Source organism: Barbus barbus (assembly GCF_936440315.1).
Source record: "Barbus barbus genome assembly, chromosome: 16".
Lineage (NCBI taxonomy): Eukaryota > Metazoa > Chordata > Actinopteri > Cypriniformes > Cyprinidae > Barbus > Barbus barbus.
Window position 1 is genome coordinate 9,702,370 of NC_136744.1, and position 26,039 is coordinate 9,728,408.

The following is a 26,039-nucleotide window of genomic DNA, read 5'->3' on the forward strand; positions in this document are numbered from 1 at the left end:
GGGCCTGGCGCAGGTGACATCAATTGTAAAAATACTGAGAAAAGGTAGAGTGGGTCCCTGTTTGAGACAGCCTGCTGTCATAGACGCCGCTAATCCTGCCGGCCACTGCAAGGCAGCAAGTAACATATAGCAAACATGACGGGACTAGGCTTTTACCTATGGAAGCATGCCCTAATTTCAGCCATTCTACTGCATAAAACTATAATACGGTATATATATTGCATATATTGTAAAATATATCTCCATACACCAAAGGTGACAGAAGAGTTATTTCAGATCTCCCAGACATCTGCCTATACTGTGTCTACGGAATATACACTTTCCTAAATCTCTGCTTGATATATTGGTCTTTTATAGCAGCTATGCCATTATCCTGGTTCTCAATTCATGTGTTGGATGCATCATGTTTTGGTGTTTTTCATAAAGGGATAGTTCACCCAAAATTGAAAATTCATCAGTTACTCATCCTCATGTCATTCTAAAACAGTGTTTTTATTTTTATTTTTGTACAATGAAAGTCAGTGTTGTTTTGGACCCCACTGACTTTCATTCATGAGGTTGAGTAAATGATGACAGAACTGTAATTTGTGGGTAAACTATCCTTTTTAGAGCAAAATACTACAATATATAAGCAGGCAATAATTGCACTGCACTGCATTGCGATTACACAGACACCCCATGAATTATCAGCAATCCAAACACAATGCTCGACTTCCCCTGACAGTGTCTTGGAGGTGAACTGCATCTTTTAGTGTCATGGCTATTCTATTAAAGCATTTTCATGGCACAGCCAAAGGTGAGTTTTAGTAAAGAGTTACAATGTCAGAGCCGATGCATTAAGCAAATAGAATAGGCAATAAGTCAAGATAAATAAAAATGGCACGATAAAGGCAGAGGAATAAAACGAGGCGAAGGACAAAGATGAGGGCTTGTGTTATCTAACGCTGCAGTACAGTATCGTAAAAATAACAAATGGATAGTGTCAGCTCGCCCAAATCTAAGAGGGAGAAAAAATATTCCATATGTCAGCTCCGTTCACCTTTTAATGGACTATTCTCAAGCAGCATGATTTTGACAAAGCACTGGGCTTTCCTCTACATCACTTGAGAGGTGCAGGTCAGCCTTTGTGAAATAGATCTGTCCTTGGTGGGGGGCTGAGAGGCACACAGCTGACCTCGCATGAAAGTACCACCGCCGTGGCACAAAAACAGCACTTTGCATTGCACAGACAAAAGAGCATGATAAATGTGGCCTGCGTGAAAGAGTCCAGCACACAGAATCATCTCTTCTGCACAGCTTCTATTAGCAATGGAGTGTTCGTTTGTTTAGATACCCGTCATTCAATTGTCTTTTTTTTTTGTCTAAATAAAACTACCTTTGTGGTTCCGGGCGTCTTTGGATCCTCGTGGCAGTGGGGTATATGGCGTAGTGGTGGATTCGGATCTCACAACACTGGCGGTGTCCTAAAAGAACAAGAGTTTGGACAAACAAATTCAGCGTGCTCAGTTTACACACCTGCGAACATTTATAACATCTCCAACAATTCATTATACAGCACAGACAGGAGAAATGTTTGTTATTGATTTCTGTATGCAATGATCAAGTTAAATGAAAATAACTCATTTGTCACGAGCAATCTAGAATATTTTCCCAGATTGATGAGACAAAAGGGAGAGACAATGGAAAGGCTCGGTGGGGTGCGAAACAACCGAAGAATGCGGGTGAGACTTCGCTGCCATGACTGATTGTCTAAATGCCATAAATTTTATCAGCACCGAGGAGAGGAAATGTTAGGAGCGCCGTTCTTATTTTATCAGGGGCACAGGACGAGGGCAACTTTCATTATTTTGCAGGGAGAGGAGTGAAAGGTGAGGACGGGCCCTGGCTTTGATTACCTGTCCCCTGCCTGTTTAAGAGAGGGGGCCACCAGGGGAAGGGCCCCAGTCACCATTCAGCCATGAAGAGCCCCAAGGGTCAGGCCCGGGTCAGCCTGCCACTCACTAACACACGCTGTTGTGTGTTGACAATCTAACAGGTGGCATGAAATTACTGCTCTCCAAAGGCCAGACCTGAGTTTAAGTAAACTCATCTCTCACTGGCCGACCTTAAAAATACAAATATATTCACATAAAGGCCACCGCATAGACAGACAGAACAGGGGAAGGACTGGAGAGAATACAGATGGCCTGTGTGCTTCTGGTAGGTCACAAGTCTACCTCCTTTGTCTTCTTTCAAGGACCAAAAAGACAGTATATCATGATGTGTTGATATCTGATGCCTTTGTGAAAATATTCTGCTCTTCTGCAGGCAGGAATTCTCAGAGCATTTAATCATTGTGAGGGCTAAAATGACAAATAAACAGAGTAGAGGTGGCCTATTTTTATTTAATTCATTGAAAACACTCAGCTTAATGTTGAGAATGCTTATTTATATATCGTTCAAAGTTTGGGGTCAGTACAAGGGTTTTTTTTGGGTTTTTTTTTAAGAAGTCTCTTACACTCACCAAGGCTGCATTTACACTTACAATTTTAAATAACTGTTTTCTATTTTCTATTTGTGATGGCAAAGCTGAATTTTTAGTATCATTACTTCAGTTTTCAGTTGTCACATGATCCTTAAGAAATCATTCTAATATGCTGATTTGCTGCTCAAGAAACATTTATTGTTATCAATGTTTAACAGTTGTGATGCTTCATATTTTCATGGAAAAAGTGATTCTTTTCTCAGAATTCATGAAAGTTCAAAGTGCCATTTATTTGAATTTTTAATATTAAGTGTTTAATATTAAGAAAAAAAACTATCTAAAATAAAGTTGACTGAATTTTAAACACTATAAATACAGCAATATTTATGATAGACACTAATGTATAATAAAACATTCTAAAACGCTCTTCCAAAGGTTAACTGTCTGCAAGCTGTTTATAGTTGCCAAGCAACAGAAAATGGAGAAAATGTTTTCTTTTAAAACGTATTACTTTTTCCCCAGTCGTTGTTATCACGACTAATTATCGTCCTAATTACACAAATCCAGTGGGGTGCAGCTGCATCAGGCTTTCCGAGTATGTCAGCAGTTTCCTTGTTACCATTTCAATCTCCTCTGGCCATTTGGCTTTAATATCCTAAAGCAGCATTTTTAGTGTCAGCTTCAGTCCGCCCTGACTAATTTCCTCTGGACCTGACAGATCAGAGGCCTTCCCCACCAAACAGCCCTGTCCCAGCCACAAAGCCGCTCGTAATCCTGCTGCTTGTCTACAATTAATCTTCCCAGTTGCCACATTATTAACACCACCACCCACAGACAGGGGCCGGCTATGCCCCACCGGACACAGAACACCCCCCCTCTGGCCCAGCGGCCAGGCACGTCAATCACATGCCGTGCGCAAAAGTCGCCTGCTGTCAACATCAGAGATACCCCCTCTCTCCTAACCATCCCACCCCTCCCGGGCCAAGTCCGCTGATCAAACACCCCCACCCTGGAAGAAGATTAATCAGAGCCCTCTCTCCACTTCCTCCCCTCCCATCCACTCCTCTCTTTCTCTTTATTCAATGAGCCATCCTCAAGATGAGAAAGGAGGCCTGCCTCATAATGGGAATCCTGGCAGGAAAAAAAAAAAAAAAAAAGTTAAAGGAAAACTCAGTTTGAATGCCAGCTGTTATCTTGGGGAAAAAAAGGGCAGGCGGACAAGGGCCTTGCTTTGATCGGCATCCTTAAGATTTTACACAAACATAATCACAAGCCAAGGGGTCACCCTTTGAATTCATTCAGTCTGGGAGCTTAGAGCACGCACAGGCAGTTAAGAGCTTCCCCTTTCAAAAAGAACTTTGTTTTTAGTTGCTTTTAAAAGATATGCATCACTATCCATTAAATAAATGGCAACTTGTGTGCTCTGATCTGTTCGTCTATAATGAAGGATAATTCAGTGGCCCTAAAAGTTATTTAGGCAGTTAAAAATATCTGAATGTTATTGCATTTAATAAAATATCAAAGAAAGTGTCCCCTGCAAACAAAATGCAATAGATATAAAAAACTAAACTACTAAGATTCTTCTGAACCATTTTTGAATTACTTTTAACCAAGGGGCATTGCACAGATTTGTAGTACAAGTATGAAGCCAGTTAAGCATAAAGTTCACACAGATGACCTAGTAGAACAACCACAGGTGTAGCTCATCACACTAACTTTAGACAAACAGAATACATTCTGAATACATTTAGTCTACGTTTTGAATGTTATATCATTTAAAATAAACTTTTTTTCTTTCCAACTGATTTGATTTAAAATGTTCTCTCAATGCAATGATATTCATACATTTTTAAGTGTGGTTTAAGTCTCTAAATGCTATTTGGGAGTGTTAAAAAGCATGAAAATGATCACGCTCACACATGCACAATAGGGTGTGTGTGTGTATATATATTAGTGCTGTCAAACGATTAATCGTATCCAAAACAAAAGTTTCTGTTTACATAATATATGTGTGTGTACTATGTATATTTATTATCTATGTATAAATACACAAGTATACAGTACATATTTTGAAAATATTTACATGTATTTACGTGTATATATTTATATTAATTTAATTTATATTATATATCAATATATAAACATAACATTTTCCTTAAACATATACATGTGTGTATTTATATCAACATAATAAATATACACAGTAAACACGTATATTATGTAAACAAAAAAAAATATTTTGGATGCTAGTAATCATGATTAATCGTTTGACAGCACTAACATACATATATTTATATTTAAAACTACTTAAAATAGAAATATAATTTAAAAGTACATTATAAATATTTATATAAATGCATAAAGCTGCAACTGTAGGTTGCTCAGGTTGCGTTTGAGACTCTAATCAATTATGAGTCTGAACAGAAGGATGGCTAACAGAGAAAGAAAAACATGTCTAGAGCCTAGATGAAAGTATCTTCAGATGCAGTTATGTCACTGAGCCACGAGGAGAAAGCAAGAACCTTCACTCATCCCACTGCTCAGATGAATATCCATCAAGGCCGAAATCCGGCCGCCCTGATTCAAAGAAATATGGACCATATGGTGCGGTAACTTTGGGAGGTCTTTGGAGAATGTGTCTTGGCATTTGACTCTGGATGCTGTTTTGAATCTCAGAAGGATGCACAGTTAGCTGCTGTCACTCTGCAGTCTCAACACTGGAGCTCTCATTCATTCTACCTTCCTTTCTTTTGTTTGTTCTCTTTCTTGCTTTCTCACCACCCACCCACTCATGCACTCTCACACACTACTTCCTGCACTGGTCAGATGGGGGCGCTGCAGCGTCAGGTTTGCATATGCCTCTCGTCTCAGCACGCCGAGCTCTTGTTCTCCAGGCCCTGGGCATATGCTGCCTGCTCACATCATTATTGTCTTTATACACTGAGTAATCACTACACTTTATGATAATGCAGCAGAAATTTACAAGCTGGAGAAAGAAAAAAGTCTCTAATAATGGCAATAACAGAGAAAGCCACAGCAGCTCTCAGCCCAACAGGGGCTCTGCACTCAAAGGGAGGACTGCTTGCTGAAAATGTCATAGTGAAATATGACTCGTCTCCTGGATTATACATCATACTCATGCTCCCTCTTCCCTTCGCATGTCCTTTTTTCTCCCCCGCAAATAAATGACGAAAAATCCAGCCATTTGTGATTATCAAACAAATCTCCACCAAAGAGTGGCAAGAGGTGAACGGGTGGCTAAGATGCAGTTAACGCTATGATTTGGTTTCGTGCGAACCCCCAAAGCAGGAGAGATCCCTCGCCGAAATATCAAGAGTCGAGCATGCCTAGCGCAACTCGCAGCACGTCTCATCCTTACCAGGCCTGATCAGGGCTACAATCTAATTACCAGCGCCGCAAAAGAGATATACAGAGATAGAGTGAGACAGACAGAGGGAGAGAGAAAGAGAAGCAAAGATCAGTGTAAACACCAGTGCTTTTTATCTCCTTATATATCTGGACAAGTAGACAAAGTGCTAAAATGAAATAAATGTGGCCTGACAGCCACTTCAAAGAGTTCAGCCAGGGGCTTACTGCTACTTAAGGCACAGGAATGTTGTTGCTAAGCATCAGCCTACAACCTATCAGGCCCAACAGAAGGGCTTGCTTTCCCTTTAAGAGCGAGCGAGCAAGAGAAAGAGAGTGGAAATTCGACAGTAACGGGAGGCTTGGGATTCAAGGAGATTTTGTAGCTTAAAGCAATTGTTAGAAGAAACAAGCTTTCTGTTTTGTTTTCTCTTGACACCATTTCAGCTTCTTGTGCTTGCAAAAGACATGTAGTAAAATGTTTTTTGATATGTTTTCTCTCTGGGTCTGTAACGAGAGAAAAAAAAATGTTTTCTGTGGGTATGAAACTTTCCTTGTCTTTTGTGCAAGACTTTTTTCTGATGAGCCGAAGATCAGAGGAAAAACAAAATCTTTGTGTGTATTTAAGTCAATGAAATGTCGGTCTGATTTTCTGTTTGTACTTATTAAGTTCATTTAATCGTGATATGCTTTGCATGAATCGTGTATATATACGGGTCAGACCTATAAATCGCAGCGCAGACTGCGATCATATGCAGTATAAATGTCACGCTGAGAGCGGGAAAATATTCGGGGTGCCAATCACCGAAGAAATGCTTTAATGCTCTTGACCTTCATAACTGTCTCTCAGATGTGTGGCAGTAATGGGTTTTAAATAGCTGTAGTGTGCATAAAACTGTATTAATTCTGTTTTCTTAGGAAGTGACTAGAAAGTGAAGGCTGTATGTAATGGTGCCTGCCCTCCAAGGGGTTTAAGAGTCTTTTCTGTGGTGTGAGCACAGTGTGAGATGCATTGAGCAAGTATTTAATGATTTACCAGTTCTACTTCAATGCACTTGTAAGTAAGTGTATCATATGATCAGTGATCACAAGTGAAACAGCTTTTGCCTCAAGCATATACCCAAATTCTCTCCGGAGACGGGACTTTATGTACAGCTCGGCTTTAAAAAGTAAATGTTTATGCACAACAGGAAGTTAAATCACCCATATCAACAGGCACAACACTTTACATAGATTTACAGGGCAGGGCATGAACTTGAAAGAGCCAGCTTGTTTTTTTTTTTTAACATTTACTCTATCAAGATTGACTCTGCCAGGAATGTACAAATGTACGGGGGAAAAAAGTTTAATAAACTTTACTCAAAACATAAGTCAAAACTAAAAAAAATGCAGAGTATTTCTCATGAGTCAATTAAAATTTTATTCACATATTATACAGAAGACATTTGTGAGCTGAATCTCCTGAAAGTTCCCCAACAAATATTACAAACATTATTATTCTATAGAAATAGAATATAGAAAATTTATATAGGGTACAACGGGGCTAAAAGCACACCTTAAGAAAAAATGTGCTATTCACTGCGCCTAAAATGTAAAAATATATACGTTTGTATTGAATATTAATGGAGCAACAGATTTTGTGTGAAAATAAACCATTCAAGTTATACTTATAAATGTATGAGGTGGTAAAAGGCTCACCAGCATGGGGTTAAAGGCACACGGTATTAATACAAATACTTCAGCTAAAATAATGTTTTTAAAATAATGTCTAAGTTAATACTAGTTCAAAACAATCACTTTAGCAATGTTTGTACCATTTTCTGCTTATTTTGAAAATAAAATTGTGTTCAATAAATATACTGTCATTAAAATATGTTAATAAAAAATATATTTTAAAATACAGAAACAAAATCATTTTAAAAAAGTAAAGATTCTGAAAGCACTGAAGGAGATCAAATCATTTATTTACAGTAGTAACAACAAATTATATTTTATTATATGATAAATATGTTTTTAAATAAGATGGTTTCATTCTAATCATGGTGATTATCTCTAATATGGACACCCTGATATTTACCATCTCAATCTAACCATGTCATGTCAACAAATGGAAAGGTCAGCCATCTATTAATTATGTTAATTACTGTGCCTTTAGCCCCAAACAGCAGAGGCGCTTTATTCCCCAAATACCACACTTTTACATATTCTTTCATTATTTAAAAAACTGTTTCTTTAATTTTCTTAATAAACAAACCTGAAAATCATAAAGACCTTTGTCTCAAAATATATGCATTAATTTTAGCCATTCTAATTTGCTACTTAAATCTACAACACTTTAAAAAACGTAATCAAGTAAGCACAGAATCTTTGCGCTGCTGCCCGCGATCGCGTCAAGGATCAGACAAATAAACATGTGCATCTTGAAAAGCGAATGTTTTGGAAAGTGCTACTCCACGTTTTTGTGCCATCTAGTGGTTTAGATGAAAATAATATCAAAGGCGCCTTTTACAATATATATGTGTGTGTGTGTGTATAAAATAAGTTAGGAGATGTAACTGAAAAAATTAACAGAATATATAATATATACAAATTCAAACAATTTTCCAAAACTAATATTTTTGTTGTAATTAATGTTAACAAATGATTTTTTTCTGGCCAACTAAAATGTAATAAATTACACACTGCCGCTTTATTTACTTACTATCAACTGAATATAATTGTTTGCAGATGATTAATTATGGCTGGATGAAGCAGCAAGCAAATTCATTTAATCATGCCTTTAAATTCGGCATTTGTCAACTGCTCTATATACCTCTTCTCAGTTCCCCATGTGTATCTCCTCTCTATATCTTTCCATTTCACAGACACTCTCTCTCAAAGTTCTGACACACGGTGCCTCTATGTTGCGCTTAGGAGCTGCATCTAATGTCAGGGATGTTTTCAAGTATGTGGGATGTTAAATTATTGAGGATTCTGCGAGTAGGACTGTCAAACCGGGTTGTCTGGGATGTTTCCTACGCAATTAGACGCTCAGAGACATTTGAAGAGTTCCCACAAAGCAGACCTGCAGAAAGTGACATGTGAACTTAAAGGAAATTAGCTTTTTACATGAGTGAAATGTGAAGGTTACTTAGCAATGCTTAAGATGGAAGAACGGCTCTGTGAAGTGCGTCTTTGACTCAGCCCTGATGTGAAGACAGCCATTTTCTTTATTTCCAGCGCGCCCCAGTCAGAGAAGATCACAGAGGGAGTGAAAACTAATTTTGACTTGGGGCATACGGGAGGAAAAAAAATCTGAGATGTGTCTAAATAATGAGATCTCTTGATGTTTGCAGGAGAGATAAAGGCTGAGGTTGTTGACTCGTTTGCAAGCGCTATTTCAGCCTACGGCATAAAGTAAAACAAATAAATGTTACAGTATGAAGATAATCGATTAGTTACGTAGGCAGCAGGACAATGCCATTGTGAAAACAAACGGCTTTCGATAATATCCTGCGCAATTGTACCCTTTTTGTCATTATTAATAAAATTTCACCACATTGTGAGTCACTCGACAACATACAACCGGCGACCACAAGAGTGAGACGCGTTGCTGCGGTTTTAAAGGCTGCCAGGGAAAGATAGGAGGAGGCCTCATTCTCCCAGCATCCTCCCCTCCCCAGGAGAAGGACTTATGAAGGTGAGCGCCTCCATGACAGGCGCGAAAATAAAGGAGACAAACCCTGGATAAAAATTAAATAAAAAGTAGCTGTCTTAAACAGTAATTGCACTGCTTTGCTGAGCAGGCTTTCAGATATATAAAGTTGATTTACTATCGACTCACAACTACAAATCAGAAGGTCTGAGAAGCACTTGTGCTATGAAATTGTTTAATCTCATCAAGTTCTGCTTTCACAGCAAGCTATAAATCACAAACTCTTTGTTATCATAGACCTCCATGAGCACCTCTCAGGCAGGCAATGGATCGTGGGTATATATAATCTTGACTGCACAAACAGCGGGGTCGTCAGTGGCTGAAATACTTTCATATTAGCCGTGCCGCAGCTGCTGGAACACGAGGCGGTGATGGATATCTCATTTCCAACTCTCTGCATCTATTTCCAGCAAATTATTACTGCATAAATTTCTTGTCAACAGAAACGGCCAATTAATTAAGTTAAAAATTGACTCATGATCGCATCTACAAACCAAATAGAAGAGCGGGGGCAATTTTCCAGTAAGTGGATTTACCGGCGGGTCAGTTTAATGAATGATTTTAAACTTTGTCATAAACTTCCAGACAGGCCAATATCTACACAGAAGCCTCGGTGCAGGCCAGGTGCTGACAGATTTACATAAAGCCTATTTATGCGTGGGGCCCGCGGTTGATGGCTGAGGTGGAAATAAAGTTTATTAGGGCTCCGAGAACGCGGCCAACCTCGCATTCTCCATCATCAGCAAAACGGGAGATAGCCGCAAAACACCTTGACTTTTCTTAAGAAAATATACACGTTTAACAGGCCATCGAGATGAATAATTCATACTTATTCACAGCGCATTTGTTTCTCTCCCTTTTTTTTTTTTTTTGCTCCGGTCATTAATCAGAGATGGAATCCTACAACAAAGATGAGCCAGGAGATTTATATGTATTTTAGCTTCTTTACAGATAAATCACGCCATGCAATTATGGTGGGAGAGGCCCAGCTGTGACCCCATGTCAAACTAATGACACAAAGAAATTTAAATCTTGTCTCCTCTCCCCTGACTTCACCCTAATCATAGTTAAAGAGAGACGCTGCCCCTATGGAGCAAGAGGAACATAAAAGCCAGCTGTATGTTTTAGCATTGAAATCATGCTGCATCTGACCTGCGGGGCATTTGCGTGCCAAATAACACGCTGAAATAACCTCAGTGTTGTCTAACACAAACAACAACATAAATGATACTTAGCATATCAATAACAATGGTGAAATTAAGAGGTCAGAGTGCATTGAACATGCTAATCCCAACACTCTTTAAGCATGCAACGTACAAATCTTAGCATAATGCAATGCTAGCGACAAAATCTTTGTGTGGTTTAGCAAAATGTTAACATAAAAACAAATAAGCTTAACTAAATATGTAAACATGGTGAAATTAAACGGTCATGGTGCACTGAGCATGCTATCATAACACTATTTCATTAGCAACAATTAAAGCATATTGGCAGGTTAAAAAAAGCTTAGCAAAACAGAAAGTTAGCAAAATCTTAGCATGAACATGAACATAAGATAAAATATGCAAATATGGTAATATCAAGACATAAGAGTGCACTGAGCATGCTATCACAACATTCTTTGTGCATGGAAATCGACAGAATCTTAGCAACAAAATCTAAGCAGGAAAGAACAAAAGTTGAAAGAAATATGTAAATTAGCATTTTACAAAATATTTATGACCAACAAATTTGTGTAAAATAATTTTTAGGCAGCATTTTAAGTCTTTTCAAAACTCCTGCTTTTGTCAAAAATCTAAATTAGCATTGCATGTATTGTTCAGAGAAAGCAATTCTATTCAGTATTTACTGTATGTGTGTGCAGTATTGCGTAGCTAGCTTAGCACCATGCTAATGCGCTATTGAAATCAACTGTGAGTGGAATCGCTCACCTAAAAAATTCTATTTCAGTTAGCATGCTGTCCATAAGGTAATCACCTATGTAGGCAGCTCACTAGGTTTTGGAACAGACCCATAGTTCTCTCACTGGTTGAAACTCACCTTTTGATGGCTTGTTTTTGTTGCTTTAAAAGGCCAAGCTCTCTAATAACACCCAGGCCTCTCAATATCCAGGCCTGATTTATTATTTATAATGCCTGCAGTCTGTCCCCTGATTAAGGTGGCCCAACTTTGTTTTACTGGGCCCTGCCTTTACTCTGTCTCTCAGTGAGATAAATTAGCCGGTGTCATGCCAGTTCTGCACTCTCTTTGCTTAACTCTGTTTATCTCTACCCATGACATGCCCACATCAAGAGCAGACACATCTGTTTCAATGCACAAGACACTGCTCTGGACCAAGTTTGCCATCTCTTTTTTCTTCTCTTCCACAGACTATTGTGTCAAACAATTCCCTCTCTTGACTGAAATGATAAACTCTGCTGTTAACGTATAAATAACACACTTTTCTATCTTCCCAGATGCTCCGCTCTGGGTTTTAATGGCGAATGAGAGAGGTTTTCGCAAACTAGGCGGAGGCCCAGTCTCAGACCTTTCCTGTGAATGTTTTCTGTTTTCCTCTTGGCCTCCTCACTAGTGTTAAATCACAGGCTGCTGTCAAGGAGCACTAAGCTAGTATGCGTCACTGGGGAGTGCAGGAAGCACTGGGTATAATTCTGTCCATCAGCTTAATTTATTATATCGGTAGCTTTGTAATCATGTGCAGTAAGTTATGGGGCCTGACACAAAGGAATTCGGTTTGAAGGCAAAAGTGTTTATCATGTTTAAAGGTCTGGTCAGACCATATCTACCGTATTTACATGGGGAAGAGAATAAAGACAAGTGTTTTATTTTTCTATCTGGGCACTAACACAATGACTTTGTGGATATAGGGTGAGAGCAAATAAAAAGTGAAACCCTGGGTGCCTGTCTGAAGAGAAGTGAATCTTTCAATCCTCATGAAAAAGATCCCAGACAGTCCCATGAAACCAACATTTAAGTCTTAGTATTTAGGAGGGAAGAGCTGAGTAAGCTATGCCACTTTTTTTCCCCCAAGTTGTCCTCCAGACAATTACATTTCCTGATAAATGCATAATACGCTTATTTACACTTCAGGGTGTCAGCTATCAAATGAAATCTGAAGCAAGCATCTATAACATACAGCTATTGAAGCTATATATATATATATATATATATATATATCTTAAACATTTGAAATGTTGGAAGAACTAAAATGACCACAAACAAACAAACAATAAACATAAATAAATAAAAAAAAGAAAGAAAAATTATAAAAAGCATATACAATTACTGAAAATTATAGTAAAAATAAAACTTAAAAACTAATTCTTAATGTCAATAAATAATCTAATCTAACTGACCTTCATATATATCATGGGCCCTTTTTAATCAAATGGTCTCATGACAAATGCAGAGTTTAGATGTGGCCTCTTGTACCTAACTTTATCTTATAGTTTTGTGACTGCAGATTGACTTACACGACTGTTTCAACAATTAAATATTGTGTCTTTAATGTGAACATACTGTATGTGTTTGGTGCCGTTCAAATGAGATCACTGCAATTTGTTCAGGTTGCCAGGTTCCCTTTCCATTTGGATTCTTGGCTAACACTGTCCAAGGCAATTAACAAAAGGTTTATATAGTGTAATAAAATTGTTTAGAATGGGTAGCCACAATAACAAAAGACAGACCTTTTCCAACAAAAGGCCAGTGAAGATAAAGCAGTCTCTGTAATATAGGATGAATCTAAAACTAACACCAGAGAAACTACAGTAACGCTAGCATGCTTCTTACCAGTTGCCATCTATATGGGTGGCCCAACTACATCAGTTATATTCATAATACGATAGGAAACAGATTTTTTTTCCAAACAGAAATGAAATACAAGCCAGATCAGATAGTAACACTTCTAATTAGCCTATTAATCACACATGTCTTTTAGGGCTGTGGCCTCCTTTGTTGGTTTAAGCTAGCAGAGATGAAGGCTGATTTACAAGATGGGTGGCGCTCTTTCGCCGTGGGTACGACTCTGTTTAGCATAAAAGGAACACAGGGCTGCGAAACCCTAACAATGAGCCAATCTCCCTATAGCCCTCTCAAAGTGCCACATTTGCATATCAAGCCACCAGTGCTGATACGTAAACGTGTTCCTTCATCAGATGGCATTGGCGACGAGAGCCATTCATCTGCCTGTTAGCGTCCTGCTTTAGTGCTTTACAAAAGCGCAGCGGGCTGAAAGAGACATCTTGTGTCATAGCCCATGAGAGATAATGATATCGTTATACTCCTTGATCACACGCGCACTCGCACACATAAAAATTCCTGTGCACTTCAGTACGATAGCCCAGCGTTCTTCTGGTTTACATCTGAATAACTACTTCTTTATCTGAGCACTTCAATTTGCAAGGCTTGCTGGAAGGCAGCTCCTCCTGATGTTAATTGCGGGGTACTTAAGCACTAAAAGATTAACATAAAACCCTTTGGAAACAAGCTAATAGTTGTATGATAATTTGTCCGTGGCCTTTCTCTGTCTATCACCACTTTGCCTCTAGCTGTAATTTTATCAAGGCACAGTAAAATACCATTTAAACAAGTTGACTTACAGATAATTAATAACAGGACTTGTATTATTCAATTGAGCTACTCTGGAACCATTAACAAGCGAGGGAGTAAAACATAATTAAACTATTCTATTTTATTAACCTATTCATTACGTTGAGCAAATGATGACTCTCTGAAGAACCGTCTCAGACTAATGAGAAGAGTGAGAGTCTGAACCGAAGCTGTGTTTGATTAGATCTCTTTTTCAGTGAGAAAGGACAGAGAAAATAATGCAGTCTAACAATCACGACAATCTAAAATGTCAAGGTGGCAGCACAAAATACTCAACATATACATATATATAAAAAAAAGTGAAGTGAAAAGTTTGATTTAACACTGTTAATCAAGAACCTCAAGTTTTGGGCCGCTCACCAGAGACAAATAATCAAAAACAAAGTGGTTCACCTAGACTCCTCAAGGATATATATATATATATATATATATATATATATATATATATATATATATATATATAAAACTTTTATATTTTTTTTATTAATTTTAATTGTAGTTTTAGTAATTGTGTAGTTTTTACATTTTTTGTCATTTGTCAATTTCGATATGGTTTCGATATAATATTTATTTCAGTTTCAGTTTTAGTAAGTTTAGTAATTCAACTTAAACTTACTACAGTTAGTTGGCAATTCAACATTTCTAATTTCTATCTAATATTTATATTTTGTTTAAATATAACTAAGGCTGACTCTGTTGAACATATCTATAATAACTGACAAGCCCAGCAATATTAGGGTCTCCAGAAAGTCATGGATCATGTCAGAGGAATGTAAAAAGCAAAAATACAGTTCATTATCTGAATACAAAGAATGGGAAATGCAGGATCCTTGCAGAAAAAAAAAAAAAAAAAAAAACGTATTAGCCTGTTGTACGGTGGCCGAGAAGTGCAAAACAAATCACAATTCTGAAAACAAAATAACAAATTACAAACGCAAATGCAAATCTAAAAAACAAAATAACAAATCCGAAAACAAATGAACAAGTTAGAAAACACAACGACAAATCAGACAAACCGGAAGAGGTAGGTATAGTTTGAGACAGCGCCATTGGTTTGGGAATAGAGTACTCATCGCTGATTGGACGAGACATCTGTCAATCAAGGTGTACAGGAAGAACGAGAAGAACAGCAGAGTCAACCAGTGGCGCAGACAGTAGAGCGCGTGTCGGTAGAGCGCGTGTCATTGTGTTTTTGGACGCGATCGACCCGGGTTTGAGTCCGCCTTTTGCCAAAAAAATTTTTCTCTTCCTTTTCAAATCTCGTATCGCATCGGAAAGGTATTTATTTTCAATAAAAATTAAGGAAATAATCCAAAAGTTGAAAATAAAGTATCGGGTAGGGTTAGGCTAGGTGTAGGGAGAGCTTTATTGTACCAATAAGGTGGCATCCATTTGAATTAAAATTATAATTTACACTCAATACGTTATTATTGCATACTGGTTTTTTTACTACAATACTGAGGTTAGCTGCTATCGCTATTTGACAGAACTATGTCAAATTTACCGTCACTCCCATAAACACTGTATTAGAAACACCCTCGCATTAGCGTTAACAAGTTTTTTTTTTCACTCTGTATTTCAAAGGTAATATAATACAGAGTGCAGTGTTGTAAATGTTCATGCATGTATATTTTTATGCAGCAGCTAAAGCGATAGAGGCTAAGTGCAAATACGTATTTACACTATGTCAAAATAGCAGGATTTTGTGCTATGTATACTACTTGTTGCAAATAGTGGCAATTATCTGCACCTCAGTATTGTAGTAAAAAAACCAGTATGCAATAATAACGTATTGAGTGTAAATTATCATTTTAATTCAAATGGATGCCACCTTATTGGTACAATAAAGCTCTCCCGATACTTTATTTTCAACTTTTGGATTATTTCCTTAATTTTTATTGAAAATAAATACCTTTCCGATGCGATACGAGATTTGAAAAGGAAGAAAAAACAAAGTTCAGCAAAAGGCGGACTCGAACCCGGGTCGATCGCGTCCAAAAACACAATGACACGCGCTCTACCGACACGCGCTCTACTGTCTGCGCCACTGGTTGACTCTGCTGTGCTTCTCGTTCTTCCTGTACACCTTGATTGACAGATGTCTCGTCCAATCAGCGATGAGTACTCTATTCCCAAACCAATGGCGCTGTCTCAAACTATACCTACCTCTTCCGGTTTGTCTGATTTGTCGTTGTGTTTTCTGACTTGTTAATTTGTTTTCTGATTTGTTAATTTGTTTCCAGATTTGTCATTGTGTTTTCTTATTGTTATAATGTTTTCTGAATTGTTGTTGTGTTTTTTAGATTTGCATTTGCGTTTGTAATTTGTTATTTTGTTTTCAGAATCGTGATTTGTTTTGCACTTCTCGGCCACCGTACTGTTGCAATCCTTTGAGCAACGACTGTTTAAAATCACTGGCTGTCCCGCTGTCACTGTACAAGATCAGACAGGGCGAAGTTATTTTGCCCATCAGACAAGCGTGGACACTTCCATCAAAGTGGACAAATTCACCCATGACTTCATCTGCAGAGCTGTCAGTACATCACTACGTCTCATTTGCGCAGAAGCTCTAGACAAGCATCCAGACTGGCAGAGTCGGACATGCGAGATGGAGGCAAAAGAAGCCAGCATCCGAGTGTTGTGCCACTCAATCACTGGAATGTCAAGCGGAGCTGCAGGAGCATTGTAGGTCACGGTCACAGTGAAGGTCAGCTGGGAATGGACAGTGTCCGTCGTGTCATGTCACTCCGGAGCAGGTGTGGCCTCCACGTGAACACTTCTGTCTTTGCCAAGTGCACTGAAATGCACCGAGCTCATGTGTTATTCACCAGGCTTGCTGCTGCAAACACTCAAAAGACTATTCATTTATCTGGGATACCTGAAGCATGGCAAAATGATTGGTTCGCCACCGTTGCAAGCAGTGAAAAAAGATGATGCTAAACAATGTGTCAATTCTGGGCAGGAATTATTCTGTTCTTTTCAGGATGAGACGTCGTGTGCATAATGACGTTACCCTAATAGTGTGACAGTGGAGCTACAGGCCCATGACATTTGCTGGAGAAATGCATCACTAAGCAGTCACTGGACTGTGTTCTTACTAGACCATAGAACATCCAAACCACTACAATTAATCATCCAGAGGTAATGCTATACAGTCAGTGACAAATGGATATATCCAATTATTCATTCATCCTTTTCAAATTGAGAAATGTATAACAACGTCAATCACATTCACATTATACAACGTATAAAAAAGGGCTGACAAAGCATCAAATATAGGCTAAAGTGATTATCTGTGACTGATATAAATGAGTGTAAACGGGAAACTCAAGGAGAGAGAGAGAAAAAAAAGTTATGTTGACCATTAATGTCTTTTAAATGTTATAAACATAGTACCGTTCCAAAGTTTGGTATCAGTAAAGTATTTTTTTATAAGTTAATACATTTATTCCTCGAGGACACATTACTGATCAAAAGTGACAGCAAACACATTCATAATGTTACAAAAGGTTTATAATACTGCTCTTCTGCACTTTCTATTTATCAAAGAATTCTTAAAAAAATGTACCAATGTTTCCACAAAAATATTAAGCAGCACAACTTTCATCATTTACACTAATAATACTACATGTTTTTTGAGCATCATATTATCATATTATAATGATTTCAGAAGGATAATGTGACATTGACGCTTTGCTATTACAGGTATAAATAACATTTTAAAATATATTGAAAAAGAAAGTGGTTATTTAATTTATTATTATTATTATTAACTGTATTTTTTAATCAAATAAATGCAGCCTTAGGGAGAAGAGACTTCTTTTAAAAACATGATAAATTTGACCAACCTCAAACTTTTGAACAGCAGTGTTATATAAACAAGTGATACATTTTTTTCCCCCCATACAAGCTTAGCACACCATTAGCAGATTATTCTGTTAGCTTAGCCTACATTCTACGCAAATTATGCATGTAGGCATGTAAAAATTATAATATACATATATAATACATAATTAATATACTTTAAAATAATTTAATTCAGTGATGCAAATCAGAATTTATATCAGCAGTTTTCAGAGTCCTTCAGTAATTATTCTAATATATTGATTTATTGTTGGAAACAGCTTTGCTGCTTAATATTTTTTGGAACCTGTGACATTTTGTTCAGGATTTTTTGATGAATAGAAAGCTAAAATGAACAGCATTGATAATAAATCAACATATTGGAATGATTTCTGAAGGATTATGTTACACTGAAGACTGGAGTAAAGGCTGATGAAAATTCTGATTTGCATTCTCTGAAATAAATTACATTAAAAAACATAAAAAATCTTTTGAAAGTCTGAGTGTGTGTGTTATATATATACACAGGTTATATATATACACACACACACACACACACACACACACACACATTACATAAATTATCTATATAGCCTAATAAAAATAGACTATAGATATAGTATATGATCCAAAGTAACTAGTAACTAACTACTTGAATAGTTTTTTTTTTATCCGATACTTTTTACTCTTACTCAAGTAACTATTCAGACTATTACTTTTACTTGAGTTTACTTTTGGGTACTCTACCCACCTCTGCTCTTGGTGCCACTTCTGTGGCGGTCACAATTAAAGGCACGTGAAGGTGTAAATGACTGAGACTTGAGTGCTGAGCTCATATGCAGTCTCCTGATGGGAGTGTGTTAGAGCGTGTTACGGCTCGAGTGCTTAGATTGAAAACCCAATCCAGACAGGAGTGGAGTCAGCTCCCACTGCTCACCACTGAGGACTAATGAATTGGTTGCGGGCGTGACAGTCAAGGTGGATTACCTTGTATTTTTATCAGTGTTGAGTCTAGACGGTGACTGCATTTAGATAATGAATTATAGCATTACAAGCTGGCTTTTACTGTGCGCGTTCGCTCCTGGAAATGAACTGGGCAGACAAAAGACAAGACATGTCAGATTTACTGTAAGCCAAAGGATTTAGTAGGTAATACAACGTTTAATGCATTGGCCCAAAATAATTTGGATGAGTTTCCTGCTGTGTAAAACTAGCATCGGAAACCAGTGTTGTTAGCATCATTGATATACTATTGTAGTTTTTGTTAATGTTTTGAATTAGATTTTATTTCCTTATTTCATTTTAATTGTAGGTCAAATGTTTGCAATTTTGATGTACTTTTGCCATTTTTATTATTCATTTATTTTCTTGTTTTAGTTAATGATAATAACCCTGTTGAAAACAGAACTTGTGACTGAACAATGGATAAGGCTATTTGAAGTTGTTGTTTTTTTCTCTCTCTCTGTCTCTTCCCCAAGTTATTGGCCAGAATGTGGTCCACATTTGCCTATGGTCAAAAGTCTGGCTATGCAAAACTGTCACATACCCTTCTGTCATTTACTTTAGAGTCTATTAGCACAGACCAGAGGGTGTGACATTGCACATAAATTTCTTATCACACAACCAATAGCCCACCAACAATAACAATAAGTAAATCTGCAGCAAACAGTTTATCTGCTTGCTGTGTCGGTTCATGCTGGAGGAGGGTCCACAGTCCCATCCCTGGATTTTATCTGTCCCCCCTGTAACATGACAGTTTGTAATATAAAAGCATCTGGAGTTTCTTGTCAAGCACAAGCTTATCTGGACCCAAACATTTCCCTGGAACAGACCTCACACTGACACGGCGAACTCTCTCTTTCCTATTCGGTGGAATAAGCAACAGATTACAACTGTCAAACTCCACGGACAGTTCAGTAAAACAACATGACTTAACCATGATGGACAGCACCTGGTTGTCATTTGTCTCCACCTTCTTCATCAGTGAAGCGTAATAGATGAAAACAAAGCTGGAAAGTATATTGTCTTCCACATGGAGAAAAGAAAAAACTGAAAAAGACAGAAGGGGACATCTGACCTGCTTTTTTGGGATTTCAACTATTGGCTATTTTTACTACATTTGTTCATTGTATTAAAATATTCTTATTAAAATTAATAACTATTAATTTTATTTAAATGACCAGTCTTTTGATTTCAACTTATTTTTGTTATATGAAGCTCACATTAATGAAATAAACAAAGCTCTTTATTTAATAAAAAAAAATAAAAAATAAAAACAAAGCATTTTCACTATGATAACCTAAAATCCAGTCAAAATACATATATTTCAAGATTCATGTGAAAATGTATGCATGTATACATCATTTCCACCATAATTTGCTTCTAATTACATTTATTGATTCCAATTGTTTGTACTTAGGAGACAAGAAGAAATAGAATCTATAAAAACTAAGAAAAATCAAGAATCAACAACTACTATGTATCATCTTGACATTAAAATGGTTAAATTTTAATAAATGACTGTAAATTAAAAATAAAAGATTGAAAATATGATGAAAATATTATGTGTGCTTTCAGGTCTAACGGGGGTATAGTCGAAGAAACACCCTTTCATTTTTAGGCCAAACAACTTGGCGATTAGGCATCATAATGTTGAATGAAAAAGTACCTGAAATATGAGGAGAAGAAACAATAATGAGACTTATAATAAAAGCAGATAATCCTCTCTATGCTCCAACAGGTAGTATTACAGTTACCAGGGTGTCTATTGTCTTTGATGATGTCAGATGTCAAAGCGCTAGCCATCAGGAAAGAACATCTAAGATTACGGCCTCTCTTTTTTCACCTCTTTTTGTTGTGCAGCTGCTGTTGCTGCTAGTGGCCTGGAGCCTGCAGAGACCGGTATGATTCCCCATGCAGGGATCAGGGCTGCTCACAGGGCCTGTGGCTCACTTCAAACCAAAAAATCTGCCCCCAAGCACAAGCCTGCTGCTCATCCGCATCTCTCTATCACTCTCCTCTTTCTCTCTGGGGACAAACAAGTGATGTATGTTCTGAGGAAACGTGAGAGAAATTTGCAGTTTTGTGTGTGTGTGTGTGTGTGAGACAGCTGAGTGTTTATCTCTAAGCCAGACTGTGGCAGGAAGCATACACTCTTTACAGCGGGAGGACACTTTCAGTGTTTATTCAGTAAAACTGCACTGAACTGCACGGCTACTCAGTTAATAAATATATTATGATGATATTAAGGAAATTAACAGCTTTACATCCACACAATTCAATTAAAAATATTCAATCAGACTGAAAACCCCATATTGATCAAACATTATTTACATTATCCACTGATTCCACTAAATTTAATCTCAACAGGTGACAATTGTGAAGTGTACTTTACTTTTTTGCAGTATACATAGTAACAAACAAACCAAATAAAGGTTCAAAAAGAAGGTAACGAGGCAACAGAACCATTTTGGAACATTTCAGTGAACAGTTCTTAAAATAACTATTTTATTTTAATTTATTTTTTTACTTGAAGAATGTTTTTTTGTTTTGTTGTTTTTTTTTACCATAAAAGGACCTTTTTTTGCAATGTAAAGGTTCAATTAATTTTAAAGGTTCTTCATGGAACCACTGATATCAATAATAGTGCAGTCATTCATTTTCAGTGACGTTTGGCGCTTTCATCTTTACCTGGTTACTTTACTTTTTTATATCGAGTCTCTAAAGGTGCCAGGAATCCATTTTCTTCTATGCGAACTCTTTTGTGTCGGTGTCTTTTTATTTTTACTCTATCCGACAATTAAAAACAGGGAAAGGTGACCACTGACCCCAGAGGAATTTCTAACCTGAATCAGGTTTAGGCAGGCAGAAATCTCTTCAGCATGCATGAAGATCAGGCAGCCTTGGCAGCTATGGGAGGGTCTTGCCCGCAAATCCTTTTCGGATCTCCTCACCCAGATGAAAGGGCAACGCCACTAAGGATTATACAACACAATTACGCATTCTCTGTTGTGCTGACAAAGAGGGGGAAATCTGCTTTCTAAAAGGCCGAATCTTTTCCAATTAAGCACATTTTCTAACATTCTGTAATGTCCAGGTTGATGCTCTTTAACACTGACACATCTAACCTCCATCTCACCCCACTACACACTCACACCCACCTACAGTGCCTTTGAAGTGTGTGCTTCCTTCTTTAAAAAGCCAAATTGTTTTTGTTGATGACTGAGAATTGCTCTGACAACTAACATGTGATGATGAAAAATGGTCAATTTTCTCAAGAAGCCTGACAAGGATGACTTTCAACGCTCAATTCAGAATAGCTAGTATCAAATTAGAATCACTTCTTCCTTTCTTGTCAGCCAGCTAACCTAAATGGCAATCGCTTTATTTCACCTTCGATATTTAGAAGGGACAGGGTGTAAATAGTGTTTATTGAAGCTTTCATGAGTTGACTGAGAATGATCGTGTTGGACAGCTTGTTCTCATGTGACAATCACAATAAGAGGATGACACTTCTGAACATCTTCACACTTCTCAACAAGAACACACTCTTCACATTCTGACGATCCTTTAGAGCTACCAAGGGAACTCTAGAGGATGTTTTTGTCAATATTTGTACTAAAGTAAACACAAAGATGGCATGAGGGTTCACATCTAGGAGGTGAAGTGTTAGTATCAGCTTCAAATAGCAAACTCACTTCTGATACAGACTCACTTACTGATGCACAGTGGACAAAAATTAAATAAATATGGCAAGGACTGGCTGATATTGTAGCTATAGTGCTGAACCAATTGAGATTGCCCAAGAATTCCATTTCAATTCCTGAATTCAGCTTGATTTGAAGGAATTGGAATTGAAAAAGCTTAAAAAGGAACAAAAGTTTGGAACAGAGAGTGCAATTGCAATTCTGTCAAGAACTTTAAATGTTGGTTTAAAGCCTTAAAAAATATGAAAATTGTTTAAAGGATTAGTTCACTTCCAGAATAAAAATTTCCTGATAATTTAAGCACCCCCATGTCATCCAAGATGTTCATGTCTTTCTTTCTCCAGTCGAAAAGAAATTAAGGTTTTTGAGGAAAGCATTCCAGGATTTTTCTCCATATAGTGGACTTCAATGGGACCCAATGTGTTGAAGGTCCAAATTACAGTTTCAGCGCAGCTTCAAAGGGCTCTACATGATCCCAGCCGAGGAATAAGGGTCTTATCCAGAAAGTGAAAGAAAGAAAGTGAAAGTGAAGTGACATACGGCCAAGTATGGTGACCCATACTCGGAATTCGTGCTCTGCATTTTAACCCATCCACACAGCAGTGAACACACATGGTGTGTAGAATCGTTTCTAGAGAAATGATTGCTAAAATTTGGACCTTAAATGTTAGGTCCCATGGAAGTCCATATATATGGATTCTCTCTATATATAGAGAGAGAACAATCCTGGAATGTTATCTTCAAAAACCTTAATTTCTTTTCAACCGAAGAAAGAAAGAAATGAACATATTGAATGACGTATCAGGAAATTTTTATTCTGTAAGTAAACTAATTCTTTAAAAAGTCTTAAAGTTTGAATGTTAAAACACAGAAAACAGAATAACTGACAGAATGGGGAAAAAATAGAAAAAAGATAGATAGAACGACAGAAAGAATGATGGATAGCCAGACAGAACATTGGATGGAAAAATGGATGGATTGACAGATGGATGGATTGACAGATAGATGAATGGATGGATTGATGGATGGAATGAAGGACAGAATAGCAGATAGAATGGCAGATGGACGGATGGATGGACGGACAGACAGAAGGATGAATGGAAAGATGGAGAGGTGGCTGGACAGACAGACTGATGAATGGATAGATTAGAATAAGGTTCAGAATTAGCTGCATTCAGTCAGCAGTCTGGCTACAAGAGGTTAGGCTACTTCTTCATTGAGTCTCCTGATGTCCTTGAGTGAAAGATAACCTCAGGATCTGCTCCAAATATGTGGTCAGCTGAGTTCATCTAGAGAGCAAAAGAGCTGTGTGAGCATCCATCATTCACATGTCTTCACCATGAACACAGGTTTATATTGAAGACAGCTAGTGGAGAGTGACAGCTGTCAGTTAGAAGAGCCTCCGGGCACAACCAGGAGAGGGCATGCAGTGGAGATCACTGGAGGAACCGGAGGAAGACACACTCACCTTCAAGATCCCTGTGAGGAACTGAGATCATCTGACATGACACGAGATCCATAGCAGTAGATATACTGCTTATCATCAATGATAATATTAGATCTGCAACACAATGGTTGTGGCATCATATGTCTCCTCTAGTGTTTCAGAAGATATCTCAACCATGTTTCAATATGTGTGTAGATTTCACAAGATACTGAAGTCTTCAGTCAAACATCAGGGATTTCAGTATGTAATACTCAAACATTTGCCATTAAAACCCTACAAAACCAATTTATCTGAACTATATATCCACATTCATTTCAAAGCTCTGTACTCCTACTCATCAGAAGTCTCATTTATGTCTAGTTGTTCTTCTCTAAATTAATTTTGGGAGAAAATCTCATATAAAGTGTATAAAAGGAACTCCATTGAGCTTTGAAAGAGCAACACAATTTTCCTCCAGGCTCTTCCGTCTCTCCAATTGTTTTCAGTTAACCTTTATTTTCCCATCAAAAATAAAGCCCCAAAATGAAATCAATAAATAATCACTGATAACCTGAAAGCGCTCACCAAGAAAGGACAAGTGCTGTAGCAGCGCAGTCATGTTCATAAGTTTGCAACTGCAAAAAACAAATAGGCCAGTATAATGGAGCCTTCTCTTCCTGTCTCCACCCTAAACAAGCTGTCTGTTTCCCTGGCTGAGTCAGATGAGATGCATTCATCAGCAGACTGTGTCACTCGACGCCTTCATTATCTTGTCCACCGGTGTTCGAGCTAGACCTGTGGAATTCCCAGGGATGAGCAGTGGCCTCTTACTCTAATCAGAGCTCACAAGAGCCTTTTGATCCGCTGCTTCCCTCTCTACTGCACACTTCATCACCTTTATTTTCTGCCATAATTGCATGTGAAAGATCCCCCTTTGATAATGCCTTCATGCCAAATCACTATCTGAGAAGAGTGTCGAAAAGTGTCATGTGCACCGTCTGCTCGGAGAAAAAGGACGCTCGAGCACCTGCGGAAGACAAACCCATTTCTCACAGACATGACGTATCTATCATCTCTGTGCAGGATATGAGCTGCTCTGTCAACTTAATGTTGAGGAGGAAGAGAGACATCGAGAGGGAGGGAACGACAGCAGGACAGACCGCAGACAGCAGACTCTCTTTGCATGGCAGGCAGACAGACTAGGCAAGTCCCACGACTCTCTGACCTACGCTCACGTACAACTGATCAAAATCTCTGGAAACAACAGGGGAAAAAGTAGCAACAATAGACTATGGAACTATGATAGCAATACTTGAGGCTTTTTTTTTACATGTACAATAACAATACCATGTCATTTACTAATATCATAGCATCAGTATCATGCACATTTTCTGAAATACCTAAAAGTTATTTTAGTGAAGTTTTTTTGCTTGAAAAGTGTTTGTAAACAAAATGTTGTGCTATAATTATTTAAACGCCAATGTCTTTGATATTTTGTTATATAATAAAAAAACATGTTTAAGTAAGGCTTGAATATTAAATGCACATCGATATACACTGACATAGAATTTATGTAAAAATTTACATTTTTATTCAGCAATGATTCACTAAACTAAACAAGTTACAGTTTTAAATAGGGGTCGACCGATTATCGACCTGGCCGATTATTGGCACCGATATTAAGCATTTTTATGATAATCGGCCATTTTCAAAACCGATGTGCCGATAAAATTATTTAATTATGAAACGCGCTATTTGGCTCTGATGCAGCCTGTCGGAACTCACCACTCTGTGGCCTAGAGCAGTCTCCGCCCACCGCGCATCTGATTTGTTGAGAGTCAGGAGTCCGACCAATCAACGTGGAAGAGTAAAGGCGCTCTCACACACTGAAATGCGCGACGCGCGCGGCGTTTTCCGCATCTGCCATGTCAC

The 26,039-nt window shown here is 37.8% G+C and overlaps 1 protein-coding gene across 1 annotated transcript in view; it reads right to left on the reverse strand.

Annotated features, from left to right (window-relative positions):
* LOC306882604 (leucine-rich melanocyte differentiation-associated protein-like) overlaps positions 1-26,039 on the reverse strand; it is a 305,855-nt gene that overhangs the window by 38,700 nt on the left and 241,116 nt on the right. Inside the window, exon 6 of the mRNA XM_079437331.1 lies at positions 1,376-1,463. Within this exon, the coding sequence (XP_079293457.1) occupies positions 1,376-1,463 (88 nt within the window). The remainder of the gene's footprint in view (positions 1-1,375; positions 1,464-26,039) is intronic.